At 40.1% G+C, this 24,404-nt stretch overlaps 1 protein-coding gene across 1 annotated transcript in view; it reads left to right on the top strand.

The window, feature by feature from the left end:
- SNTB1 (syntrophin beta 1) overlaps nucleotides 1-24,404 on the top strand; it is a 219,271-nt gene that overhangs the window by 82,113 nt on the left and 112,754 nt on the right. The window contains exon 2 of the mRNA XM_060116180.1: nucleotides 15,046-15,262. Within this exon, the coding sequence (XP_059972163.1) occupies nucleotides 15,046-15,262 (217 nt within the window). The remainder of the gene's footprint in view (nucleotides 1-15,045; nucleotides 15,263-24,404) is intronic.

Raw genomic sequence — 24,404 nt, 5'->3', positions numbered from 1 at the left:
TATTGTATAGTTTAATGTAGGTAGACTTTCTTAAAGCAGGATATTCCATTTAAAAAGTGTTTGAGTATTACTCAAGGATTTAAAAAAAAAGAAGTCTTTTTGAGACATGATAAACAGAATATATGGCCTTTTTTTTTTTTTCGATACGCGGGCCTCTCACTGTTGTGGCCTCTCCTGCTGCGGAGCACAGGCTCCGGACGCACAGGCTCAGCGGCCATGGCTCATGGGCCTAGCCGCTCCGCGGCATGTGGGATCTTCCCGGACCGGGGCACGAACCCGTGTCCCCTACATCGGCAGGCGGACTCTCAACCACTGCACCACCAGGGGAGCCCAGAATATATGGCTTTGATGGTGAAGTTTGTTTTTCCAGCTTCGTTTCTATTGTTATACATAGCATAGTAGACTATAAATGTTTGATTATTATATATCAGAACCCTCTTGAGCTGGCTCAGGTCACAAATCCTGCATGACTTGCAGGCTTGTCCAACAAGGTAATATATTTTAGATAAGCACTATCTGTTGAACAAAAAAGAAGAAGGAGTGAAAAGTTTGGAGCTTGATAGGAAATAAAGCACTTATATATTTTTTTTCATGAAGAAATACTTTAAACTTTCTGGTTCAAGATGCCTGACAACATCTGCAGCTTTTGTTTCCATGGCATGTTTGCATGGAGCGAAGCCTGGATTCCCAGGACGATAGACAATAAGAATGTCTAGTCTATAATTCACAGCCAGGATTTTCCATTTTGCAACCCTTCAGCTGGTGATGCAGAGCTTGTAGGACCTTGCCTCAGAGGGATTTGGGGGAGATTTTGCCTTGGGGGCAACAAAATTTAGAGTATATAAAGATTTTTTAAAATGATTTGTTTAAAACTATGCAATATTTATAGATGTTATTTACATTAAGAGAGTCCAAGTACTCTTTCAGCCTGTAGAAAACTGTTGAGTTTCATACGTAGAGTCAGTTCACCATATCATCATATTAGTACTGCCTGTAAGCAATGTTATGAACCACAAAATTGATCTGAGATATTTTTCAGGCTGCTTGTCCCAGGCTTGTTAAAACTCTGGTTTTAGCCTCTGCCAATGAACACCTGGTTCCAATGTTTTACCACAAGTAATGGTTTGTCCCTTGCACAAGCCAAAAGGATTTTCGGTTTGCATTCTTCTCTAAGTGCAGGAAATATGCCTTCAAGGTCGACCAGCTGTCTCTTCAGGGTGTTCTGAATATGTGCTAAACATGATCTAATTGAAGATTTATAGTAAATATATGAGTTACATGTATTAGCCTCATTTAAGAGGTGCAGATACTGAGGCTTAGGGAGGTCAGGAAACGTTCCATGTAGCCATTTGTGGAGGAATCAGTAGCATAAGCCAGATTGAACTGACTCTCAGTCTGTAATCTTTTACCTAAACTATATTGGTTCTTGAATAACCCAATCATTTTCCTGTTGTTTAGTTTGAGCTTTCCCTTCATAACACCCACAACCTCTTCCTTCTTCTTTCCTGCTCCCAGATTAGATCATGGAACATAGATAGTGTTTTAGAACAGGAGGAAGAGTTTAAGTCATTTCACTTCAACAGCTACTTCCTTCTTAAGATTTGATCTTTACATTTGCCCTTTGCTGTGGCCCTTAGCTGTCTGCAAAGAAGTTGGGGCAGGGAGCAGTGGTGGAGATGTGGATTACTTGGAACATAAGAAAATATCACTAAGGTTGGAATCCCTAAAATGACTCTGCGGTGATATACACCTGCCAGCTCCCTCTGTCCTAGTGTTCTAGTTCTCTGTGTCTGTCTCTGGGAGTTTGCCTTGGTTGGAAAGGATAAAGGGAGCTACGTGCACCTTTTAAAATAACAGACACTATACATGTAGTATCTGGTTTAATACACACAACAGCCGCATGTAATTAGTATTATTTTCTTCATTTTGAAGAGGAGAAATCCCAGGCTTAGAGAGGCTTAGCAACTTGCTCAAGATCTCAGAGCTCATTCAGTAGAGTAGATTCTACATCAGTTTGGATTCCAAAAGGCAGTTTAGCACAGCACAGTGGGGTAGAGGAAGGACTTTGCAGTTAGATCCAGGCTTGAGTGAAACACCATGGCTTTGAGGCTGTGAGGCCTTAGAGTAATTTATTTGACTTCTGTGTCCTCATCAGTAAACTGTGAATAATAAGAGTACCTATCTTTCAAGGTTGTTGTGAGAATTAAAAGATGTAATCTATGTAAAATTCTGTACCTTTAGTTAGCACTCAATAAGTGTTAACCATTATGACTGTTATATTCCCTCCTCCCCCTGGGATTGAGGTGAAGCTCTCACCACTTCCCAAAGCTTCAGACTCATAGTTCTACTGCCTTTTGATCTCTTTATCTTCATGGATGGTCTGTCTACATCTCAAACCTTATATCTTCAAAACCGGAATAGTTTACTCTCATGTCCCAAATCTGTACTTCTTCACATATTTTCTGTTCTTTTTAATGGCATCACTGTCTACCTAATTAACCAAGGTATTGGAAAGCGTGAATTTTATAGATAAGGAAGCTTAAGAACATTAGAGGTTAAATGATTGCTAATGACCACACAGAAAATTAGGACCCCAGCCAGGATAGAAATCCAGGTATAATGAGCTCTAAGTACTTTACCTTACATCTTTTTCCTTTTTTCCTTTCTTTCTTTCTTCACTCTCTCACTTATTCATTCATTTTTTTTAAACCTTTCAATCCTATACTTTTAATTGCTTCTTGTCCTTTAACATTGCCTAGGGCCTCAAGTATTACACTGAATAGAGTGGTAATAATGGGTAGCATTATTTTGGTTCTGATTTTCAAGGAGATGCTTTCAGCATTTCCTCATTTAGAACGTTTGATGTCAAGTGTTTTTTTTTTCTTTTGTTTTGTTTTTGCGTGCGTGTGCGTGTGTGTGTGTGTGTGTGAGTGTGTTTTGTTTTATCAAGTTAAGGAAGCTACCTTCTATTTCTGGTTTACAAAGCGCTTTTTTGTTTCATTAAAACTGCTTGCTAGTTTATATTATAAAATGATTTTCCTGATTGAAGTAATCGTATGTTTTTCTCCTTTTCTTCTGTTAACAGACTGAATGACGTTTATACCTTTTCTTATATTTAACTGATCTTGCCTCCAAATCATCCAAATTTGTACTGTCTTCTAATATACTATTTGGCTTCATTTGATGACATTTTGTTTACTATTTTTGCTTTAATTTATGAATAAAATGGGTTGGCAGTTTTCCTTTCTGAAATTTTTCTTGTCTGGTTTTGTTATATTAGCTTCATAGAACAAATTGGGGAGGCTCTTTCTTTGTCTGTTTTCTGAAATAATTTGATTAAGATTTGAATCATCTGTTCTTTAAAAATTTGATAGAATTCACTAATGAACTCTGGTTCTCTTTTCTTTGTGGGAAGAATATTGACCAGTGTTTCTATTCCTTTAAGAGTTATAGGACTAGCCATGCTTCCTATTTCTACTTAGTTTTAGTAAGGTTCCCCCCGCCCCCTGCCCCGGGAATTTGTGCATTTCATTTAAGTCTTCAAATTCATTATCCTAAATATGTCCGAAGTTTTATTTTATTATCTTTTTAATCTCTTTTGTGTCTGTAGTTATTTCCCCTTCTATTTATTTATAATACTGGTTTTCTATTACCTCTTTTTATTTCATCAAACGGGCCAGGAGACTCTCTTATTTTTTTAGTCTTTCCTTTGCTACTTTTAGATCTTTCCCTTGTGATGTGGAATAGTTTGACAATTTGAATTCTGATATAATCTTTACAGAATATGTTTATTAATTTAATCCTCCCAATATCCACAGGTTTTTCCAGCACCAAGAGCAACTCATTAGTTATTAGTCACAATAATCTAGCCTGTCTCCATGTCACTTGGACCATTTGCATTGCTATAGCTGGGGTTATTAGATTTATTAGATTAGATATAGAACATAAAAGACCAGATTCCAGGTCTGCTTCTTCCTTGAGTTAAGACAGTTAAACCCTGTGAACCCCAATTTGTCCACTTTTTTATTGTTAACTTTTCCTATGGGTCTATTTATTACAAAAAGTTGTATCTCTTTGCTGCTGCTTACCATCACTCCTTCCTTGCCTCCTTAAAAAACAAACCAAACAACAAAACAAGCCCTTCTATCTTGGCTGCTCAGGGTCAAGAGAAGCTTCTGGAGGCTTAGAGGAAAAACTTGGGAGGTTTTAGTCTCCTGGATCTGGCAGTCAGATACAAGAAGCTTGCTTAGGCTTCTCCTCTGCCATCCTGATCAGTTCTTGTAGTTCTTCGCAATTCCTCTCCCAAAAGACTTGTAAGCAAGGTCAAGCTAAGTTTGGCCTATAGGACAAAATCCAGTGCATCAGGTGCGACCAATAGGCATTAGTTCTGTTGAGCAAGATGTGTTTGTGTGCACGTATGTGTGCTTGGGAGGGGGTAGAATTTGGTGGGGAAAATTGTTAGGCTCTTACCTCCTGGGCCATGGAAATCTCAAGCAAATAAATGCACAGCCAGATTCTTACAGGACTTGGAGATCATGCGTAGTTCAGTGGGGATGACAATAAGTATGAAATGAGATTGTGCCCCTAGAAGTGTTTTAAACAATAAAGCCTGTTGAAAATGGCAGGTATTCATAACATCGTCCAGTTTAATGGACCCTAATGTTTCAAAGCCCGCACCCCCATCTCCTTTACTCTCAGATGCTTCTACAATCGCTTTAGGTCTGCAGCATAACCAGGCTAGGGTGAAAAAACAATCTCAGACATGGCCCGAGTCTGCCGTTGGTAATGATATTTTGTTTACTTAATGTGGTTTCTTTCGGAAAAGCTTGATGACTCTGGGCTTCTGCCACTGAAAAGTAACTGCAAGTTTACTGAGCCCCAAGTCTGATTTGCAGGATGTTATTACCAAGCTACATCTGGAATAATAGAAGTTTATTTTCCAGAGATACCTGTCAGGAGGAAGTGAGAGCAGCACTTCCTGCCTTTTGACGTAAAGTCCTATTCACACATGATCTTCTGTCTAGGAAAGAGTAAAAACAATATTAGGACTTGAGCATTCAGACATCCTTTCTGCCTGTTACTCATTTCCTGTCTTCAGATGTTAGGGTATAGCTGTTAAAACAGTTACTGTATTTTCCAAAGGAAGAGAAAAACTATTATTACTTGCGATGGTGAAGAGCTTACGGGCAAATTGTTGGAGGATCAAGTCTGTAGACATTGTTAATCCATATTCTCTCAAGTACTTATTAATACCTAATGAATACACTTCAGTCCAATTGTGTGTGTGTATTGAATTATATGCTGTAGCAAACCCCAGATTTAACTTATGTGCAGTAAATGCATGAATGAAATGATACTTTATGCGCTAAGCACTGATGATTTTGACAGTTCCTAGAGTTAGAAAAGAGATGGGTGTTCTTGCAACACATGCTCTCATTTAAATTTCCTAAAACAGTAACAGCAACATAATAGCAATAGTTATATGTGAGTGCCAAGGGTGTGCCAGGCACTGTTCTAATGGCTTTGCATACATTTTAAAAATTATTTAATCCTCATGACAGTTCTACAAGTAGGTCGTATTATTATCAGGTGAGGTAACTGAGGTTCAGAGAGGTTACATACCTTGCTCACAGAAGCCCAGCTTGTAAAGTAGAAGGTGTGGGGTTCGAACCCAGATTCTGTGACTCTAGAGCCCATTTATTAAACTAGTTCATTTTATTGTCTCTCTAAAGAAGACACTGTTTTCCTCATTTTCTAAATGAGAATTATAAGATTTAGATATTGTAACAAACTGTCCCATTGTCACATAACTAATATGTAGCTAATAAGCATATAATAATAAAGAAATGTACAGCATGACTTTGCATGATACAACCATGACCTGCCCTCACTGTACTGGAGTCATTGGATTCCGCTTCTTAATGAACCACATTCCAGGAAGAACATAGAACATGACAGCTTGAAGGGATTTTAGAAGCAATCTGTTCTTCTGCATAGTAAAAGAATCTTTTCTGCAATGTGGGAGATAGCTCATCCAGTTTCTGCTTGAATGTCACTAGCAATAGCGAACTCACTACTTCACAGTGTTTTCTTACATTGAACCCAAATATAACATCTATAATTTGTCTTCACTGACTGTGGCTCTACCCTGCAGAGATACACAAAGTGAGTCTGGCACAGCTTTCTGTTCTTTAGGCCCCATCAATCTTCGCTTTCCTAGGTTACCTTCTAATAATGGTAACTGACCCTTATGGTGTTTACTATGCCAAGTTCCTTAGAAGTTTTTTTACTTATATTAACTCATTTAATCCTCACAATACCTATGAGATAGGTGAAAGAAATAACACTTGAAGAAACTAAGTTATTTGCTCAAGAGCTTGGTGATAGAAAAGCTAGGAGTTGGACCCCAGCAGTCAGACTCCAGAGTTTATGCTCTTCACTACTATGAGCTAATGCCTCTCATTTAACCTATGTTTTCTTTATTTCTTGAATCTTTGACAAGCCAATTACCCTCTTTACCCTCATTTGAACATTGTCTAACCCATTAGGGCTTCAAGTATGGGCTGATCAAGGTGACAAAGAGGGGAACTATCCTCTTCTGAACACCATACATGTATCATTGGAGCCTAATGTCCTATTACTTTATTATGAAATCATAACCATGGCCATCCCTAGAACCTTTCTTCACACAAAACTGCTTATAATACAGTTCTCCTATCCTACATGTTACAATGATTTTTATTTTGAATACACAATGACAGAACTTTCCATCTTATCCCTATTATATTTCATTTATTTAGTTTGGGCTTGGGTGAAACTCTTAAATCCTTATTTTGTTATCTAAGGCATTAGGCCCCTCTTCCAGCAACTCTTTAGGGACCTAAAATAGTAAAAGCAACGTCTATGATGCCTGTCATACATTAGGTCATCCATTAACTCCTTTAGGCCCTGAGAGAATGTGAACCAGGAACCCAATAACAACTGGATATCAGATGAGGAAGGTACTAGTGGTTCCAGCCTCCTTTTTGCCAGGCTTGTCTTTTTCTTTCTGTAAAGCCAAATATGTATGTGTCATCTGTTTATAAGGTGCTCTAAATGCTTTGTGTACTCTGCAGAGTAGAGCCACCATCAGAGAACACAAATTATAGGAGTAAGATTTCAATTCATATAAGAAAAGGAGTATAAGAAAAACATTCCAGACAAAAAAGTCTTTTTAAAAGCATGACTTCTAAAATTTTCATGGTTGGACAAACAGGATCCATTCAGGCATAAGCATCTGGCCATGTGTAGAGGCAGCATCCAGAGTATAAGGAAAGAACACGGAACGTGATTAGGACTGGAGGCTTTGGAGCCGGACTCCCTCAGGTCAGATCCTGGCTCTGCCAATTGCTGCTGTGTGACCTTGGGCAAGTCACTTCAGCTCTCCATGCCACATCCCCCTAGCTTGTAAGGTAGGCATTATAATATTCCTACTTCATAGAATTGCTTTTAAATAAACTAGTATACTTCAGACATTTAGAGTAGGGCCGGATGCATAGTGAGTAGTCAATAGCTGCTGGTTAGTATTCTAAAGCCCTTTGTTCAAACAAGGCCCACGGCCTGTTTGGGTAAATAAAATGCTGTTGCAATGCAGCCACACTGATTTATTTACATATTATCTGTGTGTCTTTCATGCTACAACGGAAGGAAGTAGTTGTGACCAAGACCCTAAGGACCAACAAATTTTATATCTGGCCCTTTACAGAAAGAGCTTGCCAACCTTCATTCTTCAGGATAGAGGACAAGGATTTCTGAGCCTCATCTGTTACTCCTTTGTCTTGAAACCTTGGATCAGTGACAGATACTCTTTGGCCTCTGCTACTTCTGTTATAAGCCTCCTTCTCCTGAAGGACAAATCTGTGAAAAATCATATCTTGGAGATCCTACTAACTTTGTCTTTCATTTGCTCAAAACTTCTGTGTTTTACAGCCAGACTTTTGTGTTAATTTCTGTGGACATAGATGAGAATATCAATTTTTTATTTTTTCTAACACTAATGAACACTTAGCATGTGCTGACCTCAGTTCTAAGCCCTTCGTATGTGTTAGTTCATTTAATCCTCACAGCAGCTCTCAGAGGCCGGCACTACTCTTTATCCCCACTTTACAGATGGAGAAATGGAGCCACCAAAAGGTTGAGAAAATTGTCCCAAGCTCACACAGTTGGCAGGTGGCAGAGGCAAGATTTGAAACTATGCAGTGTGGTTCCAGAGTGTAGAGTTTTCACTTCTACTGTAGTCACTCAACTCTGAGGACCTTATGATTCCACCAGAGAGACCTATATGTGAACAGATAACTGCACGTGATGTGTAAGTGTTTAAATATTCATAAGATGAACCAGCACAGTGCCTGCATGGCATAAGCCATCATCATCATGTTTATGTCCTGATGCTGTTAATAGCAGTGGAGATGGCCACAAACCATGGTTGGAGCTTAAGGGAGGCATGCCTGGAGGACTTCAAGAAGGAAATCTTACCTGAATTGAGACTTACTTGATATTAAGAGGAGTTTGCCAGAAAGCTTTCCGTGCAGAGGAAAACACATGTGCAAAGAACGGAGGCATGTTCAGAGAATTAAATGGTATTTCCCTATGGCTGGTGTGTGGACAATGGGGACCAAGAGGTAGTCAACTGATAGGAAGTGGGCAGGGCCAGAATGGCTCTGTAGGAACTGGGACAGACCCAAGTCCTTTAGTGGGTGTCTATTTCAGAGCAGAGTTCTATATCTGTCTGTTTGTTTATTGTCAAACACACACCCGATCCTGCTCATATACACTGGAATGTCAGCACCTCAAGGGCAGGCACCCAGTCTGTTTTGTTCACTGAAATAACTCCAGCACTAAAGGCCATGCCCATAGCAGGAGCTCATTAAATGTTTGTTCAGTTAATGGATAACTAAACCAATTAGCATCCTTCTGGGTGGTTGTAGGACTCATGGCATAGGATACTTTCCCTGGGTCCACGTGTCATCCCTGGTGACAATGAGGTTGCTTTGTTGAAGAGTCAAGGCAGGTCACCTCAAAGGACTATGCTGTTGAAAATAGGGTAATTTTTGAGTTAGTTTTTAAATTAGAGGCTTAGCAAATTCATAACCAGTTTATTTTAGTCCTGACTCCACATATGAAAATTCAGCATCCTCACCCACAGTGTCCTTATGACCTCATGCGAACCTTTCGGTCATCCTTCAGATGTCTGAAAATCCTACCCTCAAGGACCCACCTGGCAAAATATAAGTGAAAAAAATATTGGAAAGTGAATGAAAACAATGATTCTTCTAGGCCACTGTGCCAAAGTAAAGAAAAAGTAACCTAAGTATATAAGCTCAACATAGGTTTATTTTCATTTGTCAGGTGCCCATAGGGCTTGGTAAAAAGTCAGAAGGCACATCTCCCTAAGGCCTAAGGATTTGGCACACATTTTAACAGTGATGGGCCTCTCACTGATGTGGCCCTCTCCCGTGGCGGAGCATAGGCTCCGGACGCGCAGGCTCAGCGGCCATGGCTCACGGGCCTAGCCGCTCCACGGCATGTGGGATCTTCCTGGACCAGGGCACAAACCCGTGTCCCCTGCATCGGCAGGCGGACTCTCAACCACTGCGCCACCAGGGAAGCCCGATGTTAAATGTTTAACAGTAATTTCCCAAGGGATCATCGAATGTTTGAAGGGTAGGAGCCTTATTTCCCACCCCTGACATGTGAGGAGAATGAGGTCTAGAAGGTGAAATAACTTGCCCAGGGCTGGAGAGGTAGTTAGCGACAGGGCTGGAACTGGGACCAGATCCCTGACTCCCAGGGCCAATTCTCTTTCCAGTTCACCGCTCAGCCTCCTGAGAGATGAGCTATAGTTTCTGAAAAGCTTATATTACCTCTTTCATCATTTCTTGGTCTTTTTGGAAATATTGATGATCTCCTTCTGCATCTTTCCTAAGATGACCCAGGAAACGGCATTAAGAGAAGTCTCTTGCGTATTACATTGAGTCAGCAAACCCCATTGTCACCAACTTGTCCCCAATTTACAAGTTTCACTGAAGGTCCGAATACTCAGGTTTCTGGGCTCCAGCTGATGCCTTTTCCCTTTAATCACATTAGAAAATGTACATTTCGTGTTCACATCCCCTAGAGTAGTGAAATATTTCTTTTCCTCCTGTAATCTGGAAATCCCTTTTTTGGTTGTTATTTTTAAGAAGAAAACTTGCACATAACAGAGGGACTTGCTGGTTCTTCAGAAACCAGCCTGGTAGGAGAGTTGATTGGATTTGCCTAAAGCATTTCCTCATTAGCAGCCTGTGTGTGCTTTTCCTTTCAAATGTCACCTGGCCTCCTCAACAAAGATTTAATTGTGGCAACTTGGGGCCTTTGCAAACATGGGCTTTCCTGAATGTTCTTTTGAAATCTTCACAACTGTGCACCTTTCAGATGAAAAACTGGAAACATATTGAAAGTGACTTGGTGCATTATTGGTTTGGAGACCACTTCTCATTTCTCTTCTCCCCCTTTTTTGTAAGGGAAGATTGGAATTTTAATTGCTCAACCATGGTTTTTAATTCATGATGCCCAGAAAGGGCATGGTTTATTCATTAGTCCTGATTATGAGGTGCCCTGAGCCTGGGCCTGGCTGCTTCTTGATCAGTTTCAACAGTTCTTTGCCTGAAATTACTGTCTGTAAACACGTGGTGGTCTAATTATGCAGACACTAGCTGTTCAGTTCTGCCAGGTTAAACCCTCTATTATACATATGACAGTGCCTTAAAAGGCATTTGTTGAAATGCCATAGTTTACTAGTTCAGCCTTACAAAATCCAGCTCTCTTATGTTATAGGCAAATAACCTCTTAATTGGATGTTTTCTCCCAGTACATTGAAAACGTTGGCTTAAATACACAGACACACACACACACACACACACACACACACACACACACTCATCCAATTAATTTTTTTTAAAGTGAGAAACAGTATTGCTTCATGGTTAAAGGTAAGGACTCTTTTTCTTCCACAGTAATAGCCTCCCCTCCCACCAACTTTTAGCCAGGTTGGCATAGAATTGTCCAGAGTTAAGAGTAAATTTCTTTTCCATGTCGAAGTGGCCATGTGACTAAATTCTGGCTGATGGGTTGTAAGTAGATAGTGTGTCAGCTTCTGAAAAGTGACCCTGAAGGAAGAAGGGTAGTGTGTCTTTGACTTTTTCCTTCTTCCTACTGATGGGAATTTGGTCATGATGGCTGGAACCCAAGCAGCCCTCTTGGGTCATTAGATGGCAGGTTAGCAATGTAGAGCAGGAAAGGAGCAGAAGCCTGAGGACCTAAAAACTTCAGGGAGCAGAGTTGCCCTAGCAGCCCTTTTCTTTCACACTAGACTTTCGGTAAAAGCAAACCTCTATATTATTTAATGCACTGTAATTTGGGGCACCTATTGCTGTCAAATCTAGGCTTAGGTAACATCTTACCTTCGCTGAATTAGACCACACTCATTATTTTGATTGCAATGTGTAGAAGTTTCAGGACACTAAGGCCCAAGGAACCACGGAAAGTTTTCACACTCTCTTTATTTCCTATTAGAGGCACTGTGTCACAACACCCAGACATGGCTGCAGTGCTTTTACTGTCCGAATGAGGGGACTTAGCCTCAGGCCTCAGTTGGTGATTGGAGAGGGCACTGCTTGACAGTAGAATTATGCTCATAACTGTTGGCCAAATCTTGTAGAAACTACTTGGAATATCCCTCAGAAGGGATAGTCTGACAAGTTTATTACTTCCCTTGGGCCAGAAATTGTGAGCCTCTGGACAAATCCAAGACAATTTTCTTTTGCTCCCGTTGCTATACCCAAGAACAAGTTTCTCCACTTCCTAATAAATATCAAAAAGAAGCAGGACTCCTGAACAAAGGAACTTGAAGCAGGATTGTGGTGTTGTTGCTTGTTCTTCCTCAGGATAGATATGGAAATAGTTCAGTGATCTTAGTGTATCTTGCTTAGGAGTAATGATGATAATCTCTTAGTCTCCTTTATTTCCTTGAAATTGAATCTTATTTTCTGGTGGTGCCAGAGATCTCAAGACTCATTTAGGGATTTTGCTGAGCCGTCTTCCCAACACTGGTGAAAAGGAGAGATGACATCTAAAGCTCTCAAAGGAAACATAGGTTCTAAGGAAGAGTATGCCTGATTTCATACTTGGCACATCATGAAGAGTATGATAAATGTTCTTCTTTATCCCCCTTCCAAACTGAGGTCCAATTTTCCTTTCCTATGGAATTGTGATAGAAATAATAAATCAGAGTACATTATAGAAAAGAAGGACTGTTATTCTTACCTCTACTTTTAAAAGTCCTAGCTACCCTTTAAGGCCAAGTTCAAATGCCACCTACTCCATGAAGCATCCCTGGATTCCCACCTCCACAACGCTCACCCCCTATTCCAGCCAGAAGGATAATAATACAATCAAAGCAGGATCTTCAATCTCAGGTGATACTTGAATTTCCCATATATCAATAAGTATAATTCTACAATATACAAAGCTAAGCAGAGTTCTAGCTTCTGCAAAAACATCTTAGAGATGGAAATTCAGTACCTTCAAAAGAGAATTTATTGATTCCAGTTTTTAGACAGCTTAATTCTGTCCCACTAAAATTTCTGCATTTGTTTGTAGGTATGTCTGTGCTCCTCTTTAAATACACTGCCCAGAAATAAACAATATTCCTTGAAATACACTGTCCATGAATCACCTTTCTTCTTCTGTAACTGCAACCTGTGCTAACAGGTTTGCAGCAACCATGGAGCTGTTTTCTCCCAGTTGCACTTATATTCAGTGAAAATTCTGAAATCTTCTTTTTAAATATGTGTTGGTGCTAAGTGACATCTCCTCTGTCTTAAATTCATGTGGCTGGTTCTGATATTTAGTTTGGGTCCTCCAATATATAGATCCATATTGCATGCATGTGGGTGTGTTTGGTCTGCTTATTAAAGTGTTGCAAACCTAACCTGTCACTCAAGCCCCTAGATCCATTTGTCTGATGAATTCTTCCAAGGTCCTTTATTCTTATTATAGCTTATTCTGCTTTATGCCACAGTTCATGAACTTGTTTTAAGCGACTGTCTTAGGTGGGGTTCCCTAGAAGCAGAGCCTCTGTCTGGGGAATCGGGCAGCAGCTCTATAGTCTCCCAGGTTTGACAGCTTCTGATGGTCCAAGAGCAGTTTTCCAGAGCAGGAGGGCAGCTAAGAATTGTTCTCAGCCCACACACAGCAGCTAGGATATAGGTGCCCTAGCTGCTGAAAAGGATCTGCTGGGACACCAACAGCATCCACTACAGTCAGCCATGATTTTGTAACTCTTAAGTGTGGAAACCATGTATTATTTATTCCTGCAGTCTCCGTGAGCCTGAGTCCAAGTCTTACACAGGGAGGGCACTAGTTTGTGGAATTGAATCACCAAAGATCTGGAGGAAGTGCCCCCTGGTTTGCACCCATTCCAATCCACTGCCATTTGTAATAACAACTACCTCTAAGGGACTTAGTCAAATCCCTCCCCCAGCCCCAAGCAGCAGAGAACCAGACCATGTAAGTGACAGAGAGAAGGATATGGAAGCTTATATTGCATATTCCAAGAATCTAGTTTCCCTGTCAACTTGAAAGCTGTCTAAGGACCAAATGCTTAAATTTAGAATTGGCAAATACCACCTTAGTAAACATATCAAAGAGCAGAATTTTAGTCTGCTCCATTCAGCTTTTAAACGATCTTGTTTCTTTAAATTTTATAAAGTAATATATGCATATGGCTAAACATGAGAATGGTATAAAAGAGTAATACATGAATAGTAAAGGTCTATTTTTCCATCGTCTTGACGTGCAGTTCCATTCCTAGAGCTAACTACCATTAACATTTTCTTGGATTTCTATCCAGAAATAGTTGTAGCTATACGGGGATAAATATCTATGGTTTTATACACAAAATGAGTACAGTATATGCACTGTTCTCTAAAGTTTTTTTAGACTGTTAATAGATCTTATAGGTTTTTCTACATCAACGCCTCTATAGCTACCTCATTTTTTTAATGAATGTATAAACGTCTTACAATTTATTTAACCTGTCCTCTTTCTTTTTAGTGGACATTTAGGTTGTTTCTAGTTTTTGGCTCATACAAGTAATATTTTTGCCATCACAGATTTTTACCATTACAAAATAAGTGTTCTTCTGTGTATTTCTTTGCATATATGTTCTTTTTAAAAATTTTTAAAAATTTTATTTACTTATTTTTGGCTGTGTTGGGTCTTCGTTGCTGTGCACAGGCTTTTCTCTAGTTGCAGCAAGCGGGGGCTACTCTTCATTGCGCTGCGTGGACTTCTCATTGTGATGGCGGAGCATGGGCTCTAGATGCACGGGCTTCAGTAGTTGTGTCATGCAGGCTCAGTAGTTGTGGCTCGAGGGCTCTAGAGCGCAGGCTTGGTAGTCGTGGCGCACGGGCTTAGCTGCTCTGTGGCATGTGGGATCTTCCCAGACTGGGGATCGAACCTGTGTCCCCTGCATTGGCAGGCGATTCTTAACCCCTAAGCCACCAGGGAACTCCCTGCATATGTGTTCTTAATACTATTAAATTGAAAAGCCTATCCCTGCGTCTCAACAGAATAATGGAGACGTGGATAGTTAATGTGGCCACCAGATTCCCTACACCTATACTGAATAACTGTGTGTCTTTTAGCCTAAGATATGCTTTCTCACTCTCTGCCCATTTGTTTTTCAGCCTCTTGCCCAGAACGCACCTCATAATCAGAAAAGATAGAAATTGTCATACTTGAAAAAAGCTGAGAGTAATTCTCAAGTTCAGGTTATCCTGATGGCAAGTTCTAAAAACCACATTGGTACATAATTTAAGGAATAGAAATTCTGAATCTTGTTCAGATTTTAAGATTCTCTGTTTAAGAGCTTATCTAATACAAGTTTCAAAAATGCCATCAGACTTTCCAGAAATTCAGCCCTGATGTACTGAAAAGTGCTTACTGTTGTCTGTTTGCTTGCAGTGAAGTATATGCGGGAAGCCACACCCTACGTGAAGAAAGGCTCCCCAGTATCCGAGATCGGGTGGGAAACGCCTCCGCCAGAATCCCCGCGGTTAGGCGGCGGGTCCTCAGATCCTCTGTCATCACAGCCCTTCTCCTTCCATAGAGACCGGAAAAGCATCCCTCTCAAGATGTGCTTTGTCACTCGGAGCATGGCCTTGGCTGACCCTGAGAACAGGTAAAGACGGCTAACGCCCTCCTCTGTATCTCAGCTGCTCTTTGGCCTCTGCGGTTGAAAGAGAGATTTTATCGAGCTGTACTTGTGTTCTGGAAACACTGGACGGTTTCCAAAAATAGCCTGAAAGGACCACGATGCAGGAATGTATACGTCAAGCTAGGCCTCCCTCTCTTTCTTCCTCCATCCTTCTTTTTCTTCCTTTTATCCTCATGAAGAATCTGTATACTAAGCTGTGGTTCTGGAAAATGTTGAATCAATGGAGTCAGGATCTTATGTGTCTTCCCTGGGTCTGCCTCTGCCAGTATATGTGACTTTGGGCAAGTCTCTTGGAGTACTGAACCTCAGTTTTGTCATATGTAAAATGGAAATAGTTGAAATCAATACCTCGTTGAGTTGTGAAGATTAAATGAGGAAATCCATGTGAACTGCTTAGCCCAGGAAAACCTTCCATGAATATAAGCTATAATACTATGTATTATTCCTATTTTTCTTTTTTTTTGGCTGCACCATGCAGCATATGGGATCTTAGTTCCCTGACCAGGGCTCGAACCCCTGCCCCCTGCATTGGAAGCACAGAGTCTTAACCACTGGACCACCAGGGAAGTCCCCAGTACTATGTATTATTGATGTTAGGTAACAATAAGCAACTAGGCCTCTCTGGGCCTCGGTGTCCTCAACTGTGTACTTGGAGGGTTTGATGAGAGCATCCTTAACACTTTTCGGCTCTGAAGCTCTCTTTATCCTCAAGAGAGAAAAAGGAGTGGCGATCAAGCCTGGAGTGCTATTTCCCAAAGCCTATACATGACATCTTTGCCACAGGATAGATATATAATCCAATCCATGGCAATTAGAAGGAATCCAGGCAAGATGAGCAAGTATTTGGGGTTCCTCTTCCCCCCAAAGTTTTCCTTTATCTCTGCTGCACAGAAAACATACATCTGGAAGGAAAATAAAAGACACATAGAGAAGAGAGAGAGAAATTGAGCCAGTGAAGGGGGAATCGTGGTGACCTTTGCATCCTCATTCAAATGCTAAAAAAAGAAACAGCTCTACTGGCCCTTATTTACAAATGAGTGGGACAGCTGCAACCCCACCCGAACCCAAGGAGGAAGTATTTGGCTGGGTTCCGAGCTGCTGTTGGGGAAAACCCAAAGGAAATACGAGCAGGGAGAAAGTTGCCTCCTTGGCTCACAGCTCAGTGCTTTTTTTGTTCTCTTCCCAGTAAACTTATACTAAGGAAGCTGCTAGCCCTTCTGACCCCAGTCAGCTGCAGGGTCTACCCCGTGTCCCACCGGTCAGTTCTATCTGCTTAGGGATCAGAGATCAGCCACTGTATGAGCAAGCCAGGGGGTATCCTCAAAAGATGAATCTGAGAAGGCAGACTGGGAAGAAGGCAGAATTCTTAGATGGTCCATTCCCACCTGTTCTGTTTTGCTTCCCCTCCCCTCAATTTCTGCCACTTTCCTGGGCCTACAGTTGACATCCTGGTTCCTGAGTTTCCTCTTCCCTGGGCTTTTACGCACTCAAACAAGTCCTTTCTCCCAAGAGTCTGAGGTCTAAGGTTTCAGATCTGATGAATTCATAATTTATCCAGTGGCTGTCTTGTGCTGGGCAGCATGCTAATTACTTCAGCCCAGAGACTGCAAAGTGGCAGCCTTTAGGTGTCCCCAGCCCACAGATATGTTTTTTTAGTGGTCTATCTAGGGTTGCAAAGAAATTTGAATTAGGTGCCACATTGAATAGTCAGAAAATTTCACATTAAAAAACCAGATTTCTGGACTTCCCTGGTTGTCCAGCGGTTAAGACTCTGTGCTTCCCACACAGGAGGCACAGTTTCGATTCCTGGTTGGGGAACTAAGATCCTGCATGCTGCATGGTGCACCCCCCCAAAAAAAGAAAAGAAAAAAAAAAGGTTTCTGCAACTTTCACATGGGCTATAAGAAATTACTTTATTAAAAAGAAAAAGCCAGATTTCTACTTTTCTAGAAAAATTAGAAGATCTAATGATATCCTTAGGCCTATATTGCCACAGGCAGGCCTCCCATCTATAGGGGCCCAGTAGAGTCTTATCCTTTGAAAAGGGAATGAACTCCTCTAGTCACTCCTTTTGCCTTACGCTTAGTGGATTCAGTTAATTACCTGCCTGGGTCTTCACATTTCCTGCTTTGTCCTTGAATTTGTAATCATGTTTAGTCCTCTGAGTTTCTAACATCATCCCCATTCTACAGATAAAAATAACTGAGGCTCAGGGCTTACATAAGTTCCTATGGTCATATAGTTAATGTATGATACAACTGGTCTTTAATGTCATGCCTATAGAATGGGTGACAGTGTCAGTTTACCATTCCCAGAAAAATACAGAAACTAGAAAACGCGGGCTATGGTAGAAGTGGTTAATACATTAGGGAGAGAGTTTGAGTAGATGATTTCTAGGGTTCCTTTTAACGGTGGACTTACATGCTATCATATTTCTCCCAATCATTTAATTACATTGTAAAGAATACTTGGGGAGATATCAGGCCTTAGTTCAAATATTGGAAGCTTCATTTTGTCAAGCCAGTAGAGAGGATGTATTTAAAAAAATTTTATATTATTGAAGTATCGTTGATTTACAATGTTGTATTAATTTCTAATACACAGCAAAGTGATTCAGTTATACATATACATACATTCTTTTTCATATTCTTTTCCGTGATGGTTTATTGCAAGATATTGAATATAGTTCCCATTTTTAAACTTTTATATTGGTGTTCTTCAAGTTGACCATTGATAAGTATATGTAGGGCCTCTTAGGTGGTAAGGGAAAGCCTGTTCTGCTGGGGTGTGAGAACCAGTAGGGCCCGACTGAAAATGAGAATCCAGCTAAGCCAGAGGGTCCAGGAGGGGATTTTGGTCCAAACAGATCCAAAACTGCTGACAGTAAATTAACCTTTCACAATGTGTCCGTGTATCAAATCACCATGATGTGAACTTTAAATATCTTACAATTTTGTCAGTTATACCTCATTAAAACTGAAAAAAAGAAAAAAAAACCCAAAAAGACTAGGGGCTTAATTGAGTCTTGACTCTGGTTGAATAAAAGAAGAAAAGAAAAAAGGAACAAATATTTTATGGAGCTCCAATCACATGCCGGGCAGAGTATAATGTACCAGTCAGAAATATGGACTCTGCAAAATTCAACTCTGTGCTGAATATGAGACACACCTAACACAAAGTGATTTTCAAAGGGCCAAAAATATAGTCTGGGCAGATTATATAAGGCAAATGCAAACTAACAGCAAAAACAAAAAGCATCAATTTTGATCTTGATATATGACAAGGTAAAGTGCAGACTGAAAAGCACAGAATAAGACAAAGAAGAACTGGTTTATGTTAAAGACCAGAGTTCACAAGGAACAGAATTCAGCAGTTATGAATGCACATCAAGTAACACAGCAGCAACCTTTACAGCAAAATATGCAGAAAGTGCAAGAAGAAATAGAAGCATACTAAACTTAGGTAGTTCAATTCTACTCTCAATCCAAGACAAGGCAATTGGACAAAAGATAAACAAAGATACAAAAGACCCAAATGACATAATTAAGGGATGTCTGGGTACATCAGTCTTTGTACCTTGATAATAAAGAGTACACTTTTTTTTTCTAATCCACATAGAACATTCACAAAATTAACCATAGATTGTCACAAAAAGATGCAATAAGTTCCATAAAGTAGAAATAATACAAACAACATCCTCTGATGATTGTGGAATAAAACTAGAAAATCAATAACAAAACCAAAGCACAGAAAGCCTTTCTTCATGGAGTTTTAAAAGCTCTCTCTGAAATAAATAACTCTTGGGTCAAAAGGGAAATAGAAACTGAAAGTGTAGCATTTTAAAAAATAATGAAAATTATGCAAATATTAAATATAAAAGGGAAAGAAGTTGAAAGGGAGAGTGTTGCCTCTGGTATCAGCTAGATCCACGGTGGAATCTTAGCTCCACCACTTATGTGTGAATTTAAGCAAGTATCTCATTTAATCCAGATAACAACCCTACGTTGTAAGTACCCTAATCTCTATTTTGTGGACAACGAAACTTCATTCAGAAACAAGAGTTGAAGCCAACGGGAAATCTGAGATTCAGACCCAGGCCTGGCTGACACCAAGCTCAGTTTCTTAATCATGACACCCCATTGCTTCCGATTTTAGCGCCTGGCAGAACAGCTCACCTGAACTGTAAGCACCATGGCCAGGAATTAACGGTCTCCTGGATGCTAAAACCTCAGCATCTCGGGGCTAATCCCCTCGGTTGGTGACACACAGCTACTCATAGTTTGCATTAAAAGCTCTAATGTTCTAGCTTCCCTGGTGGTTGAGAGTCCACCTGCTGTACAGGGGACACGGGTTCGTGCCCCGGTCCGGGAAGATCCCACATGCCGCGGAGTGGCTGGGCCCGTGAGCCGTGGCCGCTGAGCCTGCGTCTCCGGAGCCTGTGCTCCACAACGGGAGAGGCCACAGCAGTGAGAAGCCCACGTACCGCAAAAAAAAAAAAAAAAAAAAAAAAAAAAAAAAAAAAAAAAAAAAAAAAGCTCTAATGTTCAATTTCTCAAATTAAAACAGCCATAGAACAGCAGGTAGCATTGCTGCTCTTTGTGTAAAAAAGACCACCCAGCAGGCACTGAATACACAATAATATGTCACTGCTAGTGCTAGTTGTCAATGATTACAATAGTTCTTTTGAATTCCACCTCGTAAATATCTCCTGTGTTTCACAGTCAGCTCTTTGCCTTCACAGCCACTGCCCTAGTCCAGGCCCAGACTATCCCAAGTCCTCTAGACTATTGGGACATATTTTCTACTGGATGCTTCCAAGGTTCTAGTTTGCCCCTCCCCCATCCCCTAGCATCTACCCTACTCGCAGCTAGTTAAGGGAGTGTGAAACACTAAAAATTTATCCATTTGGTCAACATGGCTTCCGTCACCTTCACTAATCATGAAACTCCTCAGTATTGCGTAAAATCCCCATGGGGTTTTGGATCTTTCCTAACTGTGCAGCGCTTCTGCATCTCAACCTTTATGCTCCAGGAACCCTTAGACAATTTCTGCACACCCTGCACTTGCCTCCCTGACAGCTTCCTAGTCACCCTTTAAGCCTCAACACAGGGGTAGCACAGGTCCTGCCATACCTTGTGTATAGATCCGTTCATGATAGCATCCTTTATAATGACTTGTGATTTTTTTTTCCTAACATGATTACCCAGTTCTTAAAGCCAGAAGACCCTTGAGGTCTGGGATTCCCCATGCTTTTACTTTGATATCCCAGCTTTCTAAAAATTATTATGAAGAGAGGTAATCAGCAAGTGATAGAGTAAACGGAGGGAAGTATTAACAGTAGGTACACCTGGGTATTCATATATTCTTGGCACAGTTGCTAATTTTCCAAGTTTTCTGTAAATTTGAAATAATTTCCAAATAAAAAGTTAAAGAAAAACCCGCACACTGCCAAAAATAAGAATCCCAGCTTTCTAGAGCATTGCTTGATATAAAGCAGGCATTCAAAAATATATGATGTTAATAAATGATAAATGGCATATTTATCTGCCCATTTTTGCTATTCTTAGCTTTTCAAAGACTTCTTTTAGAAAAAATCTTCTACTAAATATTCTTGCGAATAAAAGAAAAAGCACGGTTCTATCCTGCCACGCTCAGCAAATTTAAACCAAGACAATTCATTAACCAAGCCCGTTGAAAGCAGATGGACCAATGCAGTGGGTGGTATACAAAGCTTTGTTCATGACTTTGTGTACTAGTCACAGACCCCACTGTAGATCTTCATGGTTAAATTATGGAGCACACAATCTTTCTTGAAAAACAGTGCACATCTCTAGTTACAGCACATAAGTGAAAAACGCACAGAAAGCGTTGCTGTGGTTTCAAGTGGAAAAGCTCCGCTCATCACACCATGATTCAGAGAGATGGAATCTGGTAAATCCTATAGGACTCATGGATTTGTTCCCACAAAGTGCCCTTGGTGATATCCCCATAATCCAGTGCCCAAGCTTCTGCCACAGAGGATCAGAGACCTAATTAGAGGCACAGTGACGTTGGATCTGTCTCTAAGGGGTGGACTCATATTAACCAAGCAAACTAGGCTTCATTTGTATCGGGCAGTGCAGTTGTCAAACAGATGTAAACACCTGCATGGGAGGATCTGTGTGTCCCCGTTAGGGGCAGGCCGTATTAGAAGACAAATGTAAATAATAAGCAGAATACCAGAACTCCAAGTAACAAAAACACTGTGGACTTTTAAGGCAGCCTAAGCAATGCATTCTCTCCATGTAGGCCAGCTATGTGAGAAATTAGATTGTCACCAAGGTTATCAGTACAAGATATGCCAATCGACTATAAGAAGTATATTTTCCATGAGGAAGCTGGAAGCTGTCCTTTCCTAGATCATAAGAGCTTTGCCACGGTGGCTGTTACGTTAATTTCTGCTCTACTCAGATTCCCATCTCCTTTGGTCTGTATGTAAATGGCCTGGGGTTCCCCCAAGTGGCTCTCCCCTGTCCCCTTAATTTCACACGATCTTATACCTGATGGGGATCAGAACAGTGGACTGAAGTTTTGCTAATCAAATTCTATCATTTTCTAGTCCTGGCTCCCTGAATTTTCTCCAGTATCCCCTCGTTCAGAGTTTTAGGTGGTCCCAAATACTTTAGTTACACATTTATAAACAGATGGTCTTTTAGTGACCCCCAGTGGAACAGTAATCATTTTACTGGTTTCACCTTATTTTCTCCTTTTCCCACTGTCTGGGGACACATTATTGTCCCCCTCCCATATCTTATGTAGAATTCTAAACTATACTCTTTAAACTTAGAATACTAGTGAAAAATCCTCTCCTATAGTACATCCAGAATGAAGATTCATGAGGTACTTGTAACCATCTTGTTTTCACAGTAAGTTCTTGCTTATGAAAAGTGTTTCTCCTGTTAAGAGACTCACAAAACATGTATGTTCTTGGTTTGGTTTTCTTCACTCTTGGTTGGACACATCATGGTGGCCTCATAACTGAAAATACCACCAGCAGATCATGATTGATGTTACATTTTGGAAACAAAGGAAAAATGAAAAATCAATTTATATTGGTGCTGTAGTAAGTGGGACACAGTTTAAATATCTAAAACAGAGGCCCAGATTAACTAATATCAATGAATAAAACTCTAGATTGAAGTTAGAAAATGTGAGTTTGAATCCCAATTCTGTTACTTCTTCCCTTTAACTTGAGACAGATTTTCTAATCTCTCTGATTCCCAGGTTCTTTGTCTATAAAATGTGCTTTAAAATACTGACCACATAAGATTGTTGTGATAATTAGATGACTTAATGTAGATATCCTCTAATTCCTGGCAGCATAACCATGGCATAAATGCAGCTTTCGATCAAAATATCCTTGTTCCTGGGTGCAAGAGGGGTGGGGGGAGTTTTTTCCAGCAGAGAAGTTTCCAGGTGATCTCCCCAAGCTGTTGAGAAGAGGCTGTTTTGTAAGACATTCTTTCACAGAGGGGTTTAGCCTTTTGAGACGTCTGGCTCTCTGCAGAAACTTCAGTTCCAGATTCCCAACTCCTGGGCTCACGAAGCCTTAGCTGTCATTTATGTATCAAGATGGTCCTCAGCCCCTCACCACTACCTGATGCACTCTCTGACACCAACCCACTCCACCCCGTTTCATCAGGGATGCCTCATGGTCAGACTGAATACTCACCCTCCTGGTTTTCAATGCCCTTGTACCCTTTTTTTAATACCTGGGAGTTTCCTTTTCTTTCTTGCAAGCTCAGTATTACATTAAAACATAAACAAGCAAACTTTTCTTATTATATCTTATCCAGCATATCTAGGTGTTCATAGCAGAAGGGTTTCTGAATCTGTGTAGACCACCATTGTGCTGGAACGGGAAGCCTCCTCTCATGGCTGCAGAATTGCTTGTAATTGGCCATGTGTATCATGAACAAAAGTCAATGTTCTATTTTTTCAACTGTTATTTAGAAAAACAAGTTAAACTTTACCATCATTTTGAAAACTAAAAAGAAACAAGTTGAGTATTAACGTTTGGATGATCTACCACTTTCATTTGAAAGTGTGGAGTTCCCTCTACCACCAAGAGCACGATTTTGATCATGCTTATTCATCTGTCTATACCTGTCTGTTTATCTATCTATCTATCTATCTATCTATCTATCTATCTATCCATCCATCTCTGTATCCATCTACTTATTTATCATCTTCATCAATCACATATCTATCTATCTATCTATCTATCTATCTATCTAGCCATCTCTCTAGCCATCTACTTATTTATCATCTTTATCAATCACATTATCTATCTATCTATCTATCTATCTATCTTTATACCTATCTTGCTCTCTGTTCTTGTTTCTTACTCAGACAAGCCCAGCGAACTATTTTGTTACAGTAGGAAGAATATGCGTAAAACAAGAGGTGGCCTTGGTGTTTGTTTCAACTGTGATCACATTCTGCATTTGGGAAATATAGGAAATGGAATATATACTATTATTTCAACAACTTGTTTAAAGATAATGGGAAGGGGAAATTCAGGGAAATTGGGCTGAATTAGTCAGAAATCTGACATAGGAAATAAAGTCCTAATCAGTTGTATTGTTTTTAAGTGTACATAGCGAGACAAAGTAAGGAGGCATGCCTCATAGCATTCATAAAACAGACCTAAGAAAATAGGTAAGATGCTCCCTTTTTAAAGTTATTTTAAATGAAAGTTTAAATTTTATCAAAAAACAATAAAGACAGATAGTTTAAAAATCAAATAAACCTAAAAGATTTGTTTTACAAAAAACGCAATGGATTCTTATCATTAATCTGCAGCCCATTTAAAAACCAATCCAGAGACTCATGTCTGAGATCTGGGAAATTTACTCATATTATTTATTTGATAAAATTCTCCTCTGTTTTCTTCGTTCTTTCTCTCTGCCTCCCCTGTTGGAAGGATATTGGACCTCCTAGATTGATTTTCCAAGTCTGTTTCTTTCTCTGCTATTTCCACAATATTTTTTTACTTTATTTTTTGACCGTTCTCATGAATATATCTTGTTTAAATTTCAGCTATTATATTTTAGCTCTTTTTGTT

Source organism: Mesoplodon densirostris, chromosome 13 (genome assembly GCF_025265405.1).
Source record: "Mesoplodon densirostris isolate mMesDen1 chromosome 13, mMesDen1 primary haplotype, whole genome shotgun sequence".
Classification (NCBI taxonomy): domain Eukaryota; kingdom Metazoa; phylum Chordata; class Mammalia; order Artiodactyla; family Ziphiidae; genus Mesoplodon; species Mesoplodon densirostris.
The sequence above is the reverse complement of the archived record's forward strand: the minus strand, read 5'-3'. Positions and strand labels throughout refer to the sequence as shown.